The sequence below is a fragment of the Chinchilla lanigera genome, unplaced genomic scaffold (assembly GCF_000276665.1).
Source record: "Chinchilla lanigera isolate Chin_1 unplaced genomic scaffold, ChiLan1.0 scaffold00061, whole genome shotgun sequence".
Lineage (NCBI taxonomy): Eukaryota > Metazoa > Chordata > Mammalia > Rodentia > Chinchillidae > Chinchilla > Chinchilla lanigera.
The window spans coordinates 7,453,287-7,469,709 of NW_004955462.1; the positions used below are offsets into that span (position 1 = coordinate 7,453,287).

The 16,423-nt window shown below is 41.7% G+C and overlaps 1 protein-coding gene across 5 annotated transcripts in view; it reads left to right on the plus strand.

The window, feature by feature from the left end:
• Scyl3 (SCY1-like, kinase-like 3) overlaps nucleotides 1-16,423 on the plus strand; it is a 33,756-nt gene that overhangs the window by 9,446 nt on the left and 7,887 nt on the right. For all 5 annotated transcript variants that reach the window (XM_005398180.2, XM_005398176.2, XM_005398181.2 and 2 more), the window contains exons 3-10: nucleotides 698-883; nucleotides 2,453-2,566; nucleotides 5,026-5,082; nucleotides 6,208-6,310; nucleotides 7,694-7,805; nucleotides 11,608-11,685; nucleotides 13,741-13,880; nucleotides 15,134-15,318. In XM_005398180.2, the coding sequence (XP_005398237.1) occupies nucleotides 698-883; nucleotides 2,453-2,566; nucleotides 5,026-5,082; nucleotides 6,208-6,310; nucleotides 7,694-7,805; nucleotides 11,608-11,685; nucleotides 13,741-13,880; nucleotides 15,134-15,318 (975 nt within the window). The remainder of the gene's footprint in view (nucleotides 1-697; nucleotides 884-2,452; nucleotides 2,567-5,025; nucleotides 5,083-6,207; nucleotides 6,311-7,693; nucleotides 7,806-11,607; nucleotides 11,686-13,740; nucleotides 13,881-15,133; nucleotides 15,319-16,423) is intronic.

Genomic DNA, 16,423 nt, shown 5'->3' on the forward strand with positions numbered 1-16,423 from the left:
GCACCTAGTGGCGAGTAGGGTGCAGTAGGAATTCAGTAACTTTGGGATGCGTACTTTCAGCTTGGGCGCACCAGAACAAGAGCCATTTATTTGTTCATGTGTTCATTGAGAACACATTCTGTAGGTAATTACCCTTGCAAGTGCATCGTGTTGCTGCCCTGTTCTCTGAAGCAACAGAAGTTTGAATCAAGCAATATTTCCACTTGATTCTGAATTTCCCCCCTTTCCTGTGACTCTACATGCATGCTACCCTGCTCCTCTGCTGATGCCGGCCTTTAGTGCAGAGTTGTAGAAAGGAGGAAAAATTCATTCGCTAGACCAGGAAACTCATTCCTATGCTTGTCACTTCTTTAAATTTTGACTCCCCTCCATAATCTTTGTGCTCAACAGTTTATTTTCCCGAGTTCTGTGGTGGTGTTTATGTCACTTTGATCAGAATTCATAGCAGCCATCGTTGGAGTATGTGGGCTCTTTGGGGACTTAACTGTCAGAGGGGAATGGAAGTCTTTGTAGAGTTGTTTAGACGTTGGTAAGTAAAGTAAAATCCCAACAAGCTGTAGACCTTCTTTTCCATATTTGAAAATTTAGGAGAAGGCAGGAAGCTTGAAAGGACTTTAAATGCAAGTATACAGTTGGTGACTTTAACCACAGTGTATGTGAAATGGTAATTCATCAGCTCCTCTGTTTATATTTAAAGCACTTGAAGACCCTTCGTCACCCTTGCTTGCTAAGATTTTTATCTTGTACTGTGGAACCAGACGGCATTCACCTTGTCACTGAGCGAGTGCAGCCTCTGGAAGTGGCCTTGGAAACGCTGTCTGCCGCAGAGGTCTGTGCTGGCATTTATGACATACTGCTGGCACTGGTCTTCCTTCACGACAGGGTGAGTAACCTGTGCAGTTGCCTCACGGGGCTTGATGTCGACCTGGGGTCATAGGTGTCAGTACTTGCAAGAATGGTGTGGAAGGGACAAGAGATGTGACTGATGGTTTGTGGAAGGGGCAACTACTTCTTGGTTCCAATCTGATTTCAGTTTACTGTAGTCTGCCTCTGCTTTTGCGTAAGTCTTTACCTAATAACAGTTACAGCTAGTATTTGTTAAAACAAAGCTTTAGTATTAGTGTCACTTACTGTAGACCAGGGATCCTGTTTCCCCAATGCTTGTCTCATTGGAGAGCTTGGAAATGCCCGTGTCTTGGGAAGAAGCAGAGCTATGCTCCTCCTTCCCATTGAGTGGGGAGTCAGTTGTGAGACTGCCCTTGAACACTTCCCAGTAGTTAGGATGCTTTGCTCTGGGCACTGTTTGCCCTTTTAGTAACATGGTGGTTCTGTTTACTGTCCATCTTGACGGTGTTGTGCTGCTATTTTTTAAGGCTATTGTTTCTAAGTTCACGTAACAACCTTACTGCCCCCCTGGGGAAGAATGTCTTCTTTGTTGAAAGCCATGCATGTGGTCAAACATTTATGCAATATGCAAGTGCACAGAGGGAAAAAATCAGTCCCTCTTGCTCAAATCCACCCTTGGATCTAGCTCTTCTCTTCAGAGGCAACTATGATGGTCAGTGTGTAATTCCAGGCATGTGTCTTACACATGTAAAGCAAAGATCTGTGTGCTTGTTCTTTTATTTTTCCTCAAATGGAAACACACCATACGTAAATATTATCCTAAGCCAGACACACACACACACACACACACACACACACACACACTTTAGATATGTCATATAGATATATCAGAGTGTTCTGTATTTTTAAAATGTACACATTTTATCTTGTGGGTAGAATATTTAAAGTGTTCTTTCATGTACTGGCATGGTTTTTGGTTGGAAAAACAATTAAATATTTGACCCATTCTTATTTTCTCCCTTTCTCTTACTTATTTGACTGATGTATTTTCATAGTTTTAAAATTGACTCTTCTGTGAGCTGTGGGATATTTCTGGTGGTCCTTATTCCGTTTTCCTCTTCTTTAGGCAAAACTTTTTAAATGCCTACAAACAAGATTTCAGGTGAAGTGGACTTGAGTCCATGATAGAATGTAGGTGAGAAAGAATTGAGAGCAGAAAGTGACTAAAATAACCCATGGCCCCAAAGATAAATGTTATCTTTAAAGGTATTAGAAGTAGATGTTACAGGCTGTCGTTATACAAGGTGAAGACTGGTAAATTGACACTGAAGGGCACATTTGTCTCCTGATTCCTGTAGAAAAGCAAAGCGCTAGACTGCAAATGGCCTTAATGTCTTTATTAAGCTGCTCCATCAGGCTGCAGAGGTAATAGAAGCCTTTCTATTGCATTTTTCCTATTTTCTAACTTTGATTATTCCTAAAGCTTTGTTTCATTCGTTATGCCAAGAGTGGGAAGGCTTGCCATAATATTTTTTGGAGATAGGTAGTTTTTTAAAACTTGAACTTCAAAAATTGGAGTGGCAGTCGTCTTCTTTTCTTTTTCCAGGGACACCTAACACACAACAATGTCTGCTTAGCCTCTGTGTTTGTGAGTGAAGATGGGCACTGGAAGCTAGGAGGAATGGAGACTGTTTGTAAAGTGTCTCAGGCCACGCCAGAGGTAAGCCAGGTGCTAGGCCCTTCCTCATTGAGGATTAATAGCATCTTGATAAGTGACAGGCTGTATTTATTTGGTTTTCAAACAAAGGAAGGGGATACTGAGGCAAGCACAGGAACTGAGCAGGTCTTTGGGAGTCAGTTCAAAGACTTCTCCAGGCAGTAAATTTTGCCAATTAAAAGAACTGTTTGATCTCTAAGGTTGGCAGCTTTATTGCTGTGGAATGGGGGTTCAGCAGCCCATGTTCTTGGCTGTCTCAGCTGTGGTTATCTTGATCTCAGGGCACTATGCGTATGCTTTTTTCCAACACGGCCAGAGGTCTGTGTGTTCAGCAGCTTAACACTGTACAGCCCGGTCTGCAGCAGCCCACCTCTCTGCTCCCTACAGTACACCATACTTGTTTTGATTAGACCACTTAATGCTTCATATATTGAAATTATCTTTATGTGTCTTTTATCCTGGCCATTGAATTTCTTCAGGATGTGATGGTCTCTTATATTTATCTGTAGCTCCAGTTGGAATAGTGCCTGGCTCACATTAGATATTTAACAAATGTTGATCAAACAATTGTGCAAGTTGCCAAAGTCGTATATTTATGTCCTCCTCACTGAATTAGGATCTGTGCGTATTAAGTCCTGCTCCTATGCTATGGTGTAGCTACCTGGGGTACTTGTTATATTTTGTCTGATATAGCTCCACATTTTTTTCCTAGACTGATGAGCCTTTCTTTTCTGTTTTGTTTCTTTTCACCACTTTATATGTTGCTCCTGGACTTACTCTTTTCTAGGAAAAGATAACATTAAAAACCACTCCCATCCTCACATCCCTGTGGAAGTGGCAGCTCACGGTTTGACCTACCTGTTCTCATGCGCCGCCTCTCCACATTTGGCTTCCTTGTCACATGGCGCTTTCATGGGCTCCTCCTCCTTTCAAATCCTGCGGCTGTCGCTGACACACTTCTCTGTCACTGCTGTCCCACTGAACACTCTGCGCTCACTCTATTATGTCTAATGAGTATAACAGTGTGTGGGTTATCTGCCAAGGAAACAAATGCTTTGCTATGACATCTAAAACCTTCCCCAGTCTCTTCTTCAGCCTACCTCCTGCTCCATCCACCTCTCCCAGTGCTTGAGCTGGACTCCAGCTCCTTTCTCTTCACACGCTCAGCTGGGATTTCAAGTGTGCAGCTCTCCCTTATCTCCTCTTCCTTTGTGTGCCCTTCCATTGTTGGAGTGCTTTCCTTCCCCTGGCAAATGTAAACTCATCCAAGATCTAACTGTAATCTCTGTTCTGTAAATCCTTCTGTCATCCAGCAGAATTAATCATTCATTACATGATACTCAACACATTTATTGAAATTTTTAGTTTGTCTTCTAGATTATGAGCACATGGTTGGGTGAGCAGAGAATCCATTTCATTTCATTTCTAAGTGGTGAATGAATTCACTTACTCTGTAGATGATGATTTTGTCTCCATAGCTCATAAGGTTCTCAACTTTCATGTCTCACATGGCACCAAGGCAAGATTCACTTGATTTAGTTAGATTCATGATAGACTTATTCATTGCTGTCTTAGTTACTTTTCTTGTTGCTGAGATAAAATATCTGACACCCAAAATTAAAGGAGGAAAGTTTATTTGGCTCAGAGTTTGTAGAGATTTCAGTCCATAGTTGGCTGGCTCCAAAGCAGGGTGGCATGGCACAGGGACATCACAAAGGAGAAAGAGTTCATGGTAGGCAGAAGGCAGCAAAGCAGTGAAGTAGCAAGCAACAGCAGCATTCCTCCTTTTGTCCCCTATATTCTAGCCAGAGGTGGATAGCACTCACACCCAGGGTAAGGCACCCTCAATCCTAGGATCACACAATGAATCAATCCCAGCATCACACCCTTAATCCCAGGATCACATACTCTAGATCCAGCCACCTCCAAAAAGCTCCACCTCTTACTACATGAGGCTTTGGTAGGGCATCTAGACATAAGCCATGACATATGCCAGAATGTCCTTTTTGGATATAGAGTCTGCATTGCCCAGGCTATTTTCAAACTCATAGGCTCAAGTGATCTTCCTACCTAGGTGTCTGGAATTGCTGGGACTTTAAGCATGTACACCACACCCAACTGAAAAGTCTTTTAATTGTTAATGTCTATCAAGAAGAGAAAGAAGTATTCCTAATTTCCATATAAGGAATGAGGCACATAGGTTTCTCTAACAACAGGGGCTGTCCATTAAAGCAGTTAAAAAGGAGATGACAGGAAACCAATATTTATTTTCTAAGCCTTGTGCTGTGCCAGGTTCTATATTTACATTTTTAATTGGGAAGATTTAAATTTATGTATTTAAAGTGTAGCATTACTTTCAAGATTTCATTGCTGCTGTTTCTGTTGCTTACTGATTTGGTAGCTGAGTGTAAAAGATTGGTTCACCGAATGTGTATAAACTGTTTCTTAATTTCTCTACCTAGTTTCTGAAGAATATTCGGTCAGTTCGAGACGCAGCGTCTGTCCCTCCTGAAGAGATGGTAAGATGACATACTGTAGATGTAATGAAGGCACTTTTGCATAGTTAGTGTGAAACTTACAAAACCTTCCCCTCTGCCTGTTCCTTTCTTTACTAAATTATAGAGATGCCTCATAGTTCTTTCGACTTTGAAACCTTCTAAGATTAATATTAAGCCATGGAGCCTGCTTGCTTATTTCAGTTCACTGGGTACCTGTGGTACTGTATAGAGATAGAGACACCTCAGTGGGAACATAGTGTTACATCTTTTGCAGGATGAGTCCTTCTGCTTCGCTGGAAGCCATGTTTGTTGGAGAAGCAGCATCCTTCGTCTTTTTCTGTGCGTCATCCCAGCCACCTATTTGGCTATTAGGGTTCCATAATGCATACAAGAGTTTTTTAATATGGTGCTAGTAGTATTCTATGTACCCATAAACTCAAAAGCAAATGCCCCAGTACTTTGTTCTTACAATCACTGTAAATAAACATTAGTTCCTAAAGATACGTTGTAAGATGGTGTACTTTACATGTAATACAAACCCAGTTATAAACTTAGTTATCTACTAGAGGCTTGAAATAAATCAGCTATTGTGTATGTATTGCAGTGTTCTTCAAACTGATAATTTTTTTTTTTTTTTTTTTTCAAACTGATAATTTTTGAGCTTTAAGATACCTTAAGAGGAGGTCCTGACTAGCACTTTGAAAAAATTGAAAAAGGCAATAAAAGAGAAATATCATTGAGCATTTAGATAAGACTCAGTATTATTTTATGAAACTTTTGCTTTCATTACTTATATATTTAGACATACGAGTATGTACTAGATTTAGACATGATAATATAAGGAAAATATAAAAATATTTTTGAAAGCCCCAAGCATGTGTTATATTTTGACTTTCTTTTTGCTACTATTTGATATTTTAAATCTGATAAATTCCGCCAGTAGTGGGTGTTTTATTTTTTATTTGTCCGACCTGCTATTTATGTGGTATAGTACGCTAACAGTGTTAAAGCTTGTAAATGAGCGTGTGATACTGTGAAGTTAGATATGAGTATAGTAAGTGTAAACATAGGAGAAAGTGCTTCAGAGAAAGTCAGGAATGGCTTGGAAGGCAGATCCTATAGTTCTAATAGAATTACTGCTTTTAGTCTCCAGAATTCACAACTCTTCCAGAGTCTCATGGACATGCTCGGGATGCCTATTCCTTTGGAACATTGGTGGAAAGCTTGCTCACAATCTTAAATGAACAGGGTGAGTTGGAGTTACACTCATGAATCCACAGGCTAAGTGAGAACTTCATCCATGCCTGTTTTGCGTGGAATTCAGAGGACTGCAGTCTTTGATCGTAGTAAGGAACCTACTATCGGCCCCGTAACTTATTTAGGGCAGATGTAAACAGCAGTAAGGAAGGAACCTTTGGATTCCATTAGTTTGAACTGAAGTCAGAAGCACTTCAAACTATGGCTGTCACTATCATGTACTTCGTATCTTCCCCTTTCAGCCCTGTATTGGAGATTTAATCTGGGGCCTTCATGCCCAGCTGTATGCTCAGTCCTCCATCCTTTTTTAAAACTTTTTTTTAAAAATTTTGAGACAGGGTCTCCATAAATTGGTGAGTTACCCAAGCTGGGCTTGTACTTGCAATCCTCCAGCCTCAGCCTCCCAGAGTGCTGGGATTACAGGCATACACTACCACTCCCAGCAGATTTATCTTAGTAATTGGTGATAGTATTTGTGATCTGAAGACTCTCTTTCCTGTGGTTACAGAGTGTGACGTCTGTAAACCTATTAAGCCAGCCAGTAGTTTTTAAAATGCCATTAATGAGTAAGATGTAATAAGACACAAAATTTTTTATTAATTTCCAAATCAGGGCTTTTAAAGTCTTTCGACTTTTTTCCTTGATAATTTATTCAGTACTTTTTCCTTTCACTGCCTCTTAAAGCCCAGGCTATTTGAAGCCACTATGTTCTACTCTCTTTTTTTGTTTCCTGGGCAGGCTGTGTCAGCTCCTGTGACTCTCTAGCCCCTTAATGCTCCACCTGTTAAATTTCCTGAGGTTCATGTCCCATGAGGCCCCTCATGGCCTCTTAGCTCGCAGAAACTTTGTGCAGTGCTGGTGTAATGTCTTCTGCCAGGCTTACACAGGGCTGTGACGTTCAAAGCCCGTGTGGTTGGTAGCTCTCCATCGGCCTAGCGTAAATATTTGAGAATTAAATCCTAAGGTCCTGAGGTATGGGTTGTATTTAATGGACAGACTGCTGTGCCATGCATCTAGAATGGTGCCAAGTACCTACCATCTCTGGAAGAGTTGAAAATGTCATCGAATATCTCCCTGTGTTCTATGATGAGGAGCCTTGGTTGAGAAAGGGCCTCTGCCTACCACCTAAGCCTCCTTCTTTGGGCCCGCGCTGGCTACATGGAAGAAAAGGCATCTGGGAGTGGGTGGTATGGGCAGGACCCCTTTCTACACCTGCCAAGGAATTTGGCTTAAAGCAAGAAGCTGTTTCGCAACAGCCAGGGCTTTGTGTGTTTGGGCTTTTACAGGTTGGTTTTTGCTCTCGTCAGTCTCCAGCTATAGAGGTCCTGAAAGGAGGGAGAAGCCCTTGGAAACTAACTGTCGCTCTGGATTTCAGTTTCAGCGGATGTTCTCTCCAGCTTTCAGCAGACCTTGCACACAGCCCTGCTGAATCCCACTCCACACTGTCGGCCCGCGCTCCGCACCTTACTGTCCCATGACTTCTTCAGGTGAGGGCGCCCAGTGTGCACTTCGGCTGCCTCCTGTGTGCCTGTGTGGTACATTCTGTGACGGTGGGTAGGACCCAGTGGCACCGTCTTCATAGTTATTAGCCCAGGTTCTGTCACAGAAAGGAACTTATAGATACTTGATTGACTGAGGCCTTGGGTTTAGAAATTACATCCTGATTTCTTAGGACTTCGATGGTGAAGAAGCCACATGCATCAAGAGGTTCACACTTGTAAGTTAATTGAATATGTTAACAAACATGGCCTTTCCTTTGTGCTGCTATGGTATTATTGATAAGAATATGTTATCTTGAATTTTTCTTATGGGAGGAGGAGTGAGTTTATTTTTCTTCGGGCAGATTGTTTGTTTTTATAAATATGTGAAGAATATGGAGTTCTCCTCTGCCATAAGGATAAACTTGAGTCTTTTGTAAGAAAACGATGCCCCTCAAGACTATAATGTTGAAAAAAATAAATTAGACACACAATTTTAAGTATTGCATGGTTTTTCTTATATGAGAGACCGAAAGTATCAATACAAAATGAAAGATAGATAATAGGAAATAGACTTTTTGCAAAAGGGAAGGAGACCAAGAGATGGAGGGACTGGGGGAAGGAGAGGCGGGGAAGGGGATGATAAAGAATTGAGGTGTATATGCACTGACTCTCCACAGGAATGTAGTCATTATGTACTGTGAACATACTACTAAAAATACAAATTCGAAGAAAAAGATTAAAATTAGGTTGAGAACAAAAAACACAACACTGATGACTGCCTCAAATGTCACTTACTGGTCTAGGAGAAATGAAGGTTATTTCTCCTTTTTCCTGCAGGTGTCTTCATGACATAGCTGAGACATACTTTAATAAAGCAAGGTTCACATGTATAACTTTGCTAATAGAACTGTGTAAGCCTAAACAGACAGGTATCTGTTAGTTCCCACGGAATCACAAAAATAAAGTCATGTTTGCATAGTGAAAAGAAAAAGGAAATATGTAATGGAAGAAGAAGATGTTGGCTTAAAAGGGAAGGGTGCATTATAACTTACTATCTTCCTGGGTTCAGAGATGCTTCTGAATATCTTCTGTATGTGTCCTCCATGATGGCAGAACTTCCTCACAGGTTAATATGAGTTCTCCGTATCCATGACATTTATTAGTATGGCTGACTTTATGGTAAGCATCTTCGTGTGTTTCCATTTGGAGCCTGAAAGAAAACAGAGCACTAGGAAATCTCCTATCCCAGAAGGGAAAGTAGTACTTGGTGGGGTGTGTGGAGTTACTGAATAAGTACTGTTGTACTATAATAAGTACTGTTGTACTATAGCAGTGGTGGCAAAGCTCCAGCATGTGTGCCACAGCAGGCTGTTTGTTAGCACTGAAAGTTCTAAAAGGTTCGCCATTACCAAACTATAAGTACTGGGGTTATATTTGTCATTATGTTTCCCCAAAGATGGTTTAAAACTTTTTCCACTGTGTGATTTTTGTTTCTTCACCTATCCTTTTTTTCAAATTGACAAATATACAGTATATATTTACCATTACAGGAGCCTGTTAACCATCCATATCCTTTTAGATGATTCTTGGGAATATTTTATTTTCCTCCATATAAACTCTCTGCAAAGAACAATCCTTCACAATAAATAGATTTTCTCATTACTGTAATATGAGTTCTTTATTAAGAATTATATACTAGAAAGGGAAGAGAAAAACTAAAAGTAACAGCATGCCCCCACCATCCATGTGGCATGTGAGGAGAGAACCGGCCAGAGACGGAGGAAAGAGCCAGGGCCAGTGTCCTTGCCAAGGAGCTGAGCTGGTCTGATTACAGTTAAGGCATTCGTGTGTTTCCTCTGCTACAGAACCAGGGGAAAATACAGCCTATCCTTGAACAATGTGGGTTTGAACTATAAGGGTCAACTCATCTGCATTTTTAGTTTCTGTTTTGGAGATTTTTAACAGTTTGAAAACTTGAACTTCATAGCACAGAAATGTTGAGAAAAATTAAGAAAAAGATGTGTCATGAATGCATAAGATACTTAGGTAGTAGTTTATCATTTACTACCATAAAATATACACAAATTTGTATAAGTTGAATTTTTTTCTTTTCTTTTGGTTTTTTTTGTGTTTTTTTTTCTGGTATCGGGAATCGAACTCCTGACCTTGCGCTTGCCCAGGCAGGCGCTGTGCCACTGAGCTAAATCCCCAGCCCCAGAAGTTGAAATTATTAAAATTTATGAACAAACTGTACGTAGTATGGTTTGCACTTGAGGAAAATGTAAACCAATATAAAAATGTAGTATCATAAGTAAGACATACTATGCAATAATTTTTAGCCTCTTCCTGTTGCTACTGCAAGGAGCTAGAACATTGTGTCTGCTTAAAATTCCATTTGAACCAGGCTTGATGGTGCATGCCTATATCCTCATCACTCAGGAGGCTGAGGCAGGAGGGTTGTCGTGATGCCAGTCTGGGCTACATAGCAAGTTCAAGGCCAGCCTGAACTACATAGTGAAATGCTGTTTCAAACCAAAAAATCCATTTGAGGCATATCATTTCCCTAGGAAATTGCCAATCACAGGAAACAGTGATCTTGAAGATTTTGTGTGATTTTCATTGAATGAAATACATGTAACATAAAATATGTGTTAATTGGCTATGTTATTTTATTAGTAAGCCTATTAGTAGATAAGTTTTAGGAAGTTAGAAGCTGTAGGTGGATTTTCACCTCCATGAAGGTTGGTTCCCTGATCCTTAGGTTGTTAGAATGTCCACCACAGATGTTAACATGCCATGTGGAGATGTAGTAGCTGTGTTTACCGGATCGGCTGTCCAGCTATGTGTCTAAGCCAGTGGTGGTCCTGTGTGGTAGGATGTGAGCTATGGTTCCTTGGAGCTGAATAGTCCATCACTTGTGGGGCTCTGAGAGCCCCAGAGGAAAGTGACCATCCCTTACCCCAAGAATGACACTTTACAGCAGGAGAAATGAGATTTCTGTGATTCATACACAAATTCCACTTTCTCCAGTCATCTTTAATAGTTTCTATTCACCAAGGTAGTCTTGATAAATCAACAGCTATTTTTGTATTGATAATGTCATTTCTCCCAGGATATTTTATTTTATGACATTCCATCACAACAAGAACTTTTGGGGGGTTATGGTGACTGTTAAACCTCAAAGCATGTTAGCATGTGTGTAAATTTGTATCCTCTTCACAAATCTCTTTGGTATGGCAATATTAGATTCCCATCAGCTTGTTCCATATTATTTGTTTCATATGCTACTTAGAATCTTAAATGAACTGAGTAGTGGTGCACACCTATAATCCCAGGTCCTTGGGAGGCTGGGATGGGAGGATTGCAAGTTTAGCCTATTCTGGGTAACTTAGCAGGACCTCATCTCAAAATAAGAAATAAAATGAAAATAGGCTGGGGATGTAGGTCAGTTCAAAGGCCCTGGGTTCAATCTGTGGTATTGCCCCCCACCCCCCCAAGAAATCTTTTAAGTAGCCTCACCTCTATGGGGGCTTGACTCCAGGACCTTCATAGTGAGCACATTCCCAGCCTTTTAAAGAATTTTTTTAGTTTGAGACAGGGTCTCACCAAGTCACCAAGGCTGACCTTCAACTTGTGATCCTCCTGCCTCACCCTCCCAGATAGCTGGGATTACAGGTGTGTGCCATCATGCCCGAGTGAGAATAATTATTTGTTGAAAATTATAATGGTATGGATTGTGGTCATGACTTTAACATTTAATGTGCTTTCTTTAATGTTTTGCTATATATTTTTTCTTTCTGTCATTTAGAAATGATTTTCTAGAAATTGTGAATTTCTTGAAAAGCTTAACACTGAAGAGTGAAGAGGAAAAAACTGAATTCTTCAAGTAAGTTCAGAAAGTTAAGGCCAGGAATTCAGTAAACACCTACTGAATTCTTCAAGTAAGTTCAGAAAGTTAAGGCCGTGAATTCGGTAAACACCTACAACTTCTAAGGCCATAAATTCAGACTTGGACAAAGTGTCTGTAATCATTCAGGTGATCTCAAGAAGATGAGGCAGGCATTTGGTTGTTCTCATGCTGCTAAGCATTTCCTGTAATTGGGCTGTCTGGGAAGCCCTGGAATGGACAGTTCTGGGTGGGGAGACAGATCCCTTGTCTGAGACTCATAAACAGAGCATGGGTAGTGACCGGTGCTTAGAGAGGTCCTGAAAACACAGGCTGGGGAAATAGTGACCAGAGGAAAACTATTCCAGGCAGAGGGGCAGCCAGAGTGAATGCAGAGGCCAGAAATGGGGTGGCCTGCACAGAGCAGCAGGTAGGTGCCCTGCTGGAGGGCAAGTCCAGGACAAAGACGGGAGAGGTGGATGTAGCAGGGAGGAGTGCTGACGGTGTTTTCACGCAGTGGACCCCTAAGCCACCAAAGGGGTGGCAGCAGGCCGAGGTGGTTTGGCTGCCTTGTAGGACTTCTCTGCTATCCCTGGAAGGGCAGACTTAAGTCAGGCTGGCTGTCATGGCCAGGCAGTGACAAAGACGACACTGAGATAGGAAAGATACAGTGGGCTAGTCTCAGTGGTGGTCACCAGCTGGCACAGCCCTGGGGAAAGGCTGACCTGACGAGGGGATGTGGTGGATTTGCTGTTGGGTGAGTGGGTTTGAAGCACTGTGGGACTTCAGGTAGAGATGGACATGAACAAAGAGGAGTCTTAGGAATTAAGCCATTGGCCTCATGGGGACCGTGGAGGTTTCGTCAGCCTCTGTCTGGTGGTATCTTCCAGAGGAAATAGTAACGTGAGGACAGTGGTCCAAAGTGTGGCCCTGGAGCACTCTACTGTGTGAGGGTGAGTTGGGTGAGACATTCATTGGTCAGAGAAGCTGGGAATCTGGGGCATCCCAGGGGAGGGCTTCTGAGAGGCGGCAGGATCAGCAGAGGCCCACTCATGTAGCAACAGCATGGCACTACTTCCTTGTCTTGCCAGGAGTGGGTCCTTTCCAGCAGAGTGAGGCTGAGCAGGCGAGGGTAGACACTGGGCAAAACCTCCTGGAAAATGGAAGGGAAGATCATATTGCTAAAGAAGAAACGGAGTCAAGGAGGATGTTTTTAAGGATGGGTGAGACATGAGCGTTTTTAGACTGAGGGAAAGGTACTCAGGGAAGAGTGGCAGTGGGAACTGGGGTTGTGCTGCAGGGATGGGCGGTGCTTGGCCTGGGGGAGAGGGGAAGTTGGGGCGTGGCAAGGGGGAGCTGTCCTTAAGCAGGAGGAGGCCCAGCATCTTTGGAACTGGAAAGGAACAGGAGTAAGTATGGATGTTGGCCTCTTTTTATTGATCGTGACATAAGGTTTTAAAAGTGATAATGTACAATGTGGCCTGTTCCTCATAAAGTAGGAGTCAAGATTATCTGCTAAGGCTGATTGTACGGAAGGGTATTACTACTGTTAATACCCGACATCTGTATTTCTCAACAGAATGCTCTTCAATGTGTGGTGTTTTGATGTAATGAGGTTGGGTAAAGTCCCGTTTTCTAGCACATGGGAGGCCCCAGGTTCAATCCCCAGCACCCAAAAAAAAGGCTCATAATTTTTTTAGTATGGAAACTTTAGAAAATTGATTATCCTACATCTTCTACATTTGAGAAAGTGCCTTTTATTGAGAAGGCCTCTGGCTAACTAGAGGATACAGGAGGACCCTTCTGCTACTGATCGGAGGTAATTTGTGGAGAACTTATCCTGGCCTGGCACAAGGTGCTAATGATAATGGCCTTGTCCCACACTTTCTGCATTTGTCTTAAGTACCTGGGGACTAATCTGTTCATCTCACTTCCTGGATATATTTCAAAATGCACTGCTTTGGTAGAAGCTGGGTAGAGGTCTTACATGGCTAAACTGTGTAGAAAATTGATAGCGTTATGATCTGTTTCCCAGGCTTTGCTTTTTATCCTCAGATTTCTGCTGGACAGAGTCAGCTGCTTGTCCGAGGAGTTAATAGCGTCGAGGCTGGTGCCACTTCTGCTTAATCAGTTGGTGTTTGCAGAGCCAGTAGCTGTTAAGAGTTTTCTTCCTCATCTGCTTGGCCCCAAAAAAGGTGAATGCTCTTTCAAAATATTATTGGTGATTAAAGAGTTTGGCAGTTATTAGTACATTTTTGAACAGGGTAAGATTACTGTATGTTGGTTAAAGTTTGGCTCTAAAAGCAAGTAATAGTAATTTGCCCCTAATACAGACCTTGAACTCAAACCTGAAAGCCCATAATATAAAAGTGGAGCATCTTCCCAGAATGTCACACTTACTATCCTAAGACTCATCTGTATACATACAAACATCACAGATGTCAGTGGATACGAAACACAGGAAGTTTGAAGGCAAAGGCATACAACTTTAAAGACCTTGTGCATTTGCTGTGAATCATTTAGGCCTGTGCTTCCTGGCTTCCAAAGACCAACTCTTTTATTTTCTACATTCAGCCAAAAGACTGAAAATCAGTGAGTTTATGTCACTTCTTAGAGTTTTGGACGTTTTTCCAGCTGTGAAAAGAAATTATAACTTGGAAACTTTGTAACATTAGAGCAGTATAGATGGCAGCATACCAGTTAGAGTATATAGCATTAATACTAGAATTTTGAGTCAGCTGGGATTCTTTTAGAATTAGTTTTCTTAAAAGATCTCACTCCAAGAAGCCAGTGTTATGGGTAGTTCTTTTACAGGTTAGAATTTCCTTATATCTGGTTCAGTGTCATCTCTTCCGCCTTGATTTTTTTTTTTTAAAATACCTCTTCCATCGTATTGATCAGTGCATCTCAGACAGGATGAACCTCTCATTCACCAGCCCCACTGTTTTTTTAAAGATTGGCCTGCCTGTCTGATCTGTTGTACTGGGATAGCCAGGACATAGGCACATGTATTTTAAAAAGCCCCCAACTCCTCACTGCTAGAGAGGACTACCCAGCATCAAATTCTCACAGCACTGCGTTACGACCTGATTTTGCAAATAAAACTGTGACAAGAATATTAGTGTGTCACTAATCTGATCTCGTCAAAGAAATTCCTCACTTACTAAACATTTATGAAGTTACTCATAATCCTATTAAAGTACAAGCTTTCTTTGTAGTATATTTAAGTATGATCTGTAGTATTTCAAAAACATTTCTACACGATAGATTATACTTAAGGGAATTAAGCCTTGAGTAATTCTGGATCAACAGAATAATTTCCTCCGGCTTAGAGTATAAGAATTTAGAAGAACACTTAGGATGTATGTCAAGTTCTGAGCTTAGATTATGAGTTATGTTCAGTACTCTTTTCACTGAAATTTTCTCATCCTCTCCAATGCTGGAGCAGACAAAGAACAAGGAGAAACCTGTTGCCTGCTCTCGCCGGCCTTGTTCCAGTTGCGGGTGATCCCTGTGCTCCTCCAGTTGTTTGAGGTTCACGAGGAACATGTGCGGATGGTGCTCCTGTCTCACATTGAGGCCTACGTGGAGCACTTTACTCAGGAGCAGCTGAAAAAAGTCATTTTGCCACAGGTGAGAGACCAGGTTCGGAGTAGGGTCACAGAGTCTTGCCAGCGCAAGTCAAGAGAGTGGGCAAAAGGTTCTGCAAATTTGGGGGCTGAAAAGAAGAAGGGATTGGGTGTTCAGATAGCAGCTTAGCCCTGAGACAACAGTTTGGGTATAAAAACCCATTGGCATACTAAGGGTATGCCATTTGTTCTACGTGTGCCATACCCCTTCTATTTGTTTGGACAGATCAGTTAAACTAACATATAGTTTTAATCTGAGAGAAACTATAATTGTTTGCTAATTCTTTATAGGAAAGTAGACAAACATTTGTGGAATGTTTTGTAAGAATAAACTGTGGTTGTCCAGAAATAAATTAGGAGGTTGCTTGCATCAGTGGTTCATCAGCCACCAAGGAACCTTACGGTTGTTTACCCCAGGGCTCCAGATTTGTATTACTTTCTTATGGCCACAGTAACAAACCATCACAGATAACCTGGTTTTAAACAGCAGAAATTATCCACTCAGTTCTGGAGGAGCAAAGTCTTGGAACCAAGGTATTGGCAGCACCAAGCTTCCTGTGAAGCTTCTAGGGTAGAATCCCCCTTTGACTGTTTTAAGCTTCTGATAGCTTCTTGCAACCGCTGATGCTGGCCTGTATCTGTGTCATTCTGATCTCTGTCTCGTCACTTCGCCTTCTTCAAAGGACACGTCACTGAATTTAGGGCCCACCCTAACCCATTTTAACCTCCTCCACAGATCACACTCAGCATGGACATGAATTTGGGAGGGACACTGTTCAACTAGTATAAAGTGCTCCTTTTTTTTTTTTTTTAAGAGTTTTAAAAAGTAGTTTTCTTTCTCCTTCCCTCCCTCCCTCCCTTTCTTCCGTCCTTCCTTCCTTCTCTCCTTCCCTCCCTCCCTCCTTCCTTCTCTCCCTCCCTTTTTCTGGTTTCCTTTTCCTTCCTTTTTCCCTTCCTTCCTTCCTCCTTCCTTTTTTTCTCTTCTCTCCCTTTTTTCTTTTCCTTTTCCTCTCTCCCTTTCTTTCTTCCTTTCTTTGTTTTTCCTCCCTCCCTCTCCTCCTTTCCTTCCTTCCTTCCTTCCTTCCTTTTGTGCTGGGCTCTTACATAGG